This window comes from Papilio polytes, unplaced genomic scaffold, assembly GCF_000836215.1.
Source record: "Papilio polytes unplaced genomic scaffold, Ppol_1.0 DF821400.1, whole genome shotgun sequence".
Classification (NCBI taxonomy): domain Eukaryota; kingdom Metazoa; phylum Arthropoda; class Insecta; order Lepidoptera; family Papilionidae; genus Papilio; species Papilio polytes.
This window is the reverse complement of record NW_013527804.1, coordinates 6,701,910-6,706,148: the sequence shown is the minus strand read 5'-3', so window position 1 is coordinate 6,706,148 and position 4,239 is coordinate 6,701,910. Positions and strand designations below refer to the sequence as shown.

At 43.7% G+C, this 4,239-nt stretch overlaps 2 protein-coding genes across 2 annotated transcripts in view; one reads left to right on the top strand and one right to left on the bottom strand.

Annotated features, from left to right (window-relative positions):
- LOC106108749 overlaps positions 1-462 on the top strand; it is a 3,143-nt gene extending 2,681 nt beyond the window's left edge. Inside the window, exon 5 of the mRNA XM_013290009.1 lies at positions 354-462. Within this exon, the coding sequence (XP_013145463.1) occupies positions 354-462 (109 nt within the window). The remainder of the gene's footprint in view (positions 1-353) is intronic.
- LOC106108748 (microtubule-associated protein futsch) overlaps positions 172-4,239 on the bottom strand; it is a 43,991-nt gene continuing 39,923 nt past the window's right edge. The window contains exons 15-19 of the mRNA XM_013290008.1: positions 3,704-3,841; positions 3,522-3,615; positions 2,397-2,535; positions 1,042-1,193; positions 172-925 (exon numbers count right to left, since the gene is read on the bottom strand). Of these exons, the coding sequence (XP_013145462.1) occupies positions 802-925; positions 1,042-1,193; positions 2,397-2,535; positions 3,522-3,615; positions 3,704-3,841 (647 nt within the window). The 3' untranslated portion in view covers positions 172-801. The remainder of the gene's footprint in view (positions 926-1,041; positions 1,194-2,396; positions 2,536-3,521; positions 3,616-3,703; positions 3,842-4,239) is intronic.

The following is a 4,239-nucleotide window of genomic DNA, read 5'->3' as shown; positions in this document are numbered from 1 at the left end:
CGCTAGCCCCGCGCAAGCCCCGCGCAAGCCCCGCGCTAGCGCCGGTACTCGCCGATAATGACAAAAATGTTCATATATTCAGTCGCGTGCGCAATTATATTCATAGTTCTTTTATCGATTTTTATTTTTATATCGAAGAAAATACAGGAAGTGTAAATAAAACGATACGAATAAAAACGTTAATTATTTATTTTATTTCATTTCTAATAATATAAATTATAATAAAATAATTGTAGTCAGTTTTTATGTCAGTAGACAATTATTTCAAGCCGATATTATTAATGTCAAATTAAAGAAGTAAATAAACAAAACAGTGTTAAAATATCGTAAATATAATCGCGTAATATAAATAGTGCGCGGCGCGGCGCGGCGCAGCGGGATACAGCTTGCTTATGTAGAGAAATAAGTGAAGGCGATCCTGCCGATCCCCGCTCCGCGCGGTGTTCTCGAGGGAATCGATAGCGAAAATACATCTTATAATATAACTATATACTACGCATGTCCTACATTAACATCGCTCGAGATATGTATTTGTTAGTTAACTTACAAGCTAATTTATAAAAAAAAATCACATACATCTTGAGATTAGAATAAATAGGAGGACCGTTCACGAGACAGCGCTTGGAGAAACGGCGAGTCGGGCGGCTCGCTGGCCGATAAACATCTGACATATAGCAACAAATAATTCAACAAACGTTCTTTGGAAGAATAATTATATCGAAACATTACAAACGCGACGTGCGACCGAAGCGTTCGACTACCGAGAAGCCGCGCCCGGCCGGGGACTGCGGCCCGGAGCGACTACTGCTCGTCCTTGAAGCGGCGGTAGATGGACTGCACGTAGGTGAAGACGCACTTCCAGTCCGGCTTGCGCATCGCCACCATGTCGTCCACGTCCAGCAGGGGGTAGATGCCCGCCTTCTCTCTGGAAACGTTGTATTTATCGTGTCCATTCACTTTATAAACGACAAAGGTCACGATGAGATGAGAGAGATTCCACTACGAGAGAAACGAGCGTCTCGTGTAAATTTGTATACTCACTCGGCAATTTTGAAGGCGAGCGTGAAGTTGTGCCGGCGCTTGTCGGGCGAGAGGTCGCGGTAGTCGAAGGCGTCGGGCACGAAGCGGTGCACCAGCGCGCAGAAAGCCAGCCCGTCCGCCCAGCTCGTCGAGAAGTTCTCCAGTTTCACATTCTGAAGGCACAGGTCACGTCACACAACACCTCACCGCGTCTCTCTACTGCTAGTTAGCTTACAGTGACGAGCAGACGTGTCGTCAGATATTAGCAGATACATCCTTCGTTATCAAAGATTTCTTTGTAATTCAATTCATAGTAAATATATCTACTACATCATTAGGTTCCTCTCTTTTTCAGATTATAATTAACAGGAAAGTATTTACAAAAAAGTTATGTACAGGTAACAGTTAAATTCCTTAAATAAAACATTTAGAACACATTCAGCTTCAAGAATATATTATTAACCAAGTTAGCAAACGTGGGAAATTAAAATAATAGACAACAAAAAAATATTTTTTTAGAATTGTTAACGCTAAAATGAACGCAGCCGTTCCAGTCGCAGCTGGTGTTGCCCGACTCGAGAACACGAGCATGCTTTACAAACACCGTTATTTCTGTTAACTATTCGTATTTTCAACGTTAGTCTCCATTTCAACTATCTAGTTTTTTGTAAAAAAATAAAGTTAATATTTTTAATAACCACTCGATCGTTTATCATATTGTTTTGTGAATGATTTCGATATTGATGATTTATACGATACCAAAGTAATAGAAGTTGGTCGTGTGATGAATATGAATAGGAAGTATAGACTGTATGTTCTATATATACAAAGGAAGTTTAAAATACGAAAGTAGCACAGCCATAAAAAGCGTAAAAAGCGTGAAGTGTATGAGAGGCGTACCGCTGTACCGCCGCGTGCCGCTGCTCGCCGCCGCCGCCGGCAAATGCAAATCTTATAGTTTTATTTCAACTACAAATACGTCTTTATCAACAACTGAGGTAATTTAATAGTATCTAGATTGGTAAAATTTACGAAAGAAGACAGCACCTTTTTAACAACTAAAATCTTATTAATCATGAATGTTACTAGTTTGCGACTTTGAGAAACTTTTTGCAACGGATTAAAATAAAATTTACATTTGCCAATAGGAAGACGCTTAACAGCGTCACTTAAACAAACACGTACTTATTGAAGTAGGGTTGTGCCAAGTGAGCCGCCGGAATGCCGGCTGACAGTGACAGGTTAGTGAGTGCGAAGGAGCATCAGGGAGTAGAAGAGTGTCGGGAGAGGCGGGAGAGGCGGGAGAGGCGGGAGAGGCGGGAGAGGCGGAAGAGGCGGTGTGCAGGCGGGGCGGGGCTGGGCGCGGCGTGCAGTACCTCGTAGTCCCGGGTCTTGTCGCGACACCAGTGCAGCAGCCGTTCTTTTATAGTGACGGCGCTGGCTTGCAGCGCGGGATCGGTGAACTTGAAGTAGGGCTGCGACGGAGAGCCCGGGCTCTGCGGGCTCGCGGGCGCGCTACAAGCGGGACTCAGGTTAGTGCGAGCGCCACTGCCGACCCTGGCGTGGCTGTGTGGCCTACCACTCGCCCCGCTACTGTCTATATCTCGAGCCCTCATTCATATCTAACTAAGAGCATTTTCTATTTTGCTAGAATTTATCTAATAGGATAAGGCTGTTGGAAACCGAAGATAGCTTAAAATATTCATCGTAATTCGTGAATGTGGGAAATGAGTTTTACACATTTTTTTAAACGAGAAGAAGATTGAGTTGGTTGCACTTCTAGTTGAAGTTAATATCGCAGTTCTCAAGATTCTTATATGGTATTGGGAGTCTATCAGTCGTATAGAAGGAAGAGTAGTCGAGGAGCCGCCAGCTCCTGGCATCGGTTAGGCGGTGCGCTGTCACACGGAGGTGCGGGGCGCACGCGCGGTGCTGCGTGGCGGGAGGGGTCGCGGGTTATTTACAAAATACAATGTGGTGCTCGATTGAATTGTACTGAATGGTAAGTGCGCTGTAACTGATGAGGTCTGCCTGACGCCGGATGGAGGAGCTCTGAGCGGCTACAAGCCAGCGCGGATGACGTGTATCGATGAGGCGAGCGCGTGAGGTACTCTGTGTAAGCCAACGCCCGCTACTTCATAATCTCTTTCTACTTTGTAATGAAGCCACTAATAAAATGGTATGAATGTGGTATAACATTAATATTTACTTGTTTCCCTTATTCGTATCCACAGTCACAGCTGCCAAAATAAATAAATATTTGCATTAAAATAATATATGAAGCGAAAAATGTTCGATTTGAATTTATAGAAATTCTAGATAATCTATTTATGGATATTTGGTAAATGTATAAAAATAATAAAATATTATCATAAAATACTTGTATTACATGTCTGAATCCGGAAATACATTAAATAAATATGTAATCTGATATGCAAGACGTTCTGTACGTGTATGTACGTGTGTGTAGTGTGCGTGTGTGTGTGCGGCGAGGCACTTACTTGGGGGAATTGATGGTGTTTTGTTTCTCGAGCTGCCGGAACTTGGCAAACGGCGAGACGGGCTTGGGCGCCGCGCGCGTCATGCTCTCGATCACTGCACACGGAACATTTCAACGTTTAGAATGTGGACTTTATTGTTTTACAGTAGTATACGATGCAAGCTGGTCTGAGTGCGGGAAAACCTTTGGAATTTTTGATGGTGGTGCTGGTGCTGGTGCTAACGGTCTTCTCTGTGGAGTTCCTCCTTACGCTGGATGTCACCGTCGTTACCTCCTCCTCCTCTGTAAACAATTTACAATAGATCATCACATATCTTTTCTCTCATTGAATAGAATGCACAAACAAGAAAAAAAACCAATGTAAAACATAACAGCAAAACGAAACGTAATACTTAAAGCTATTAGTCAAAATAACACAGTTACAGGTGACGTACAGTAGTGGACACAAGTCTTGGGCTTAACGACATACTGCACACAAAGCAACTGTGACAGTGTCTGATGTCGCAAGAGAGCGACGGGGGAGGCGGGGACGGCGGGGGAGGCGGACGATACAATGTTATAGTTGTTAAAATCACAACACAGTTGATTCACAAAGATGCGAAGGTGCAGAGGATACGGCCCCCACTTCCGTCACTAAAAGCCCAAGATCCGTGTCGATTGCATTCAATGATCGGAGGTTTAACTAATATGTTTATGTACATCGAGTATAGGGGGGCGGG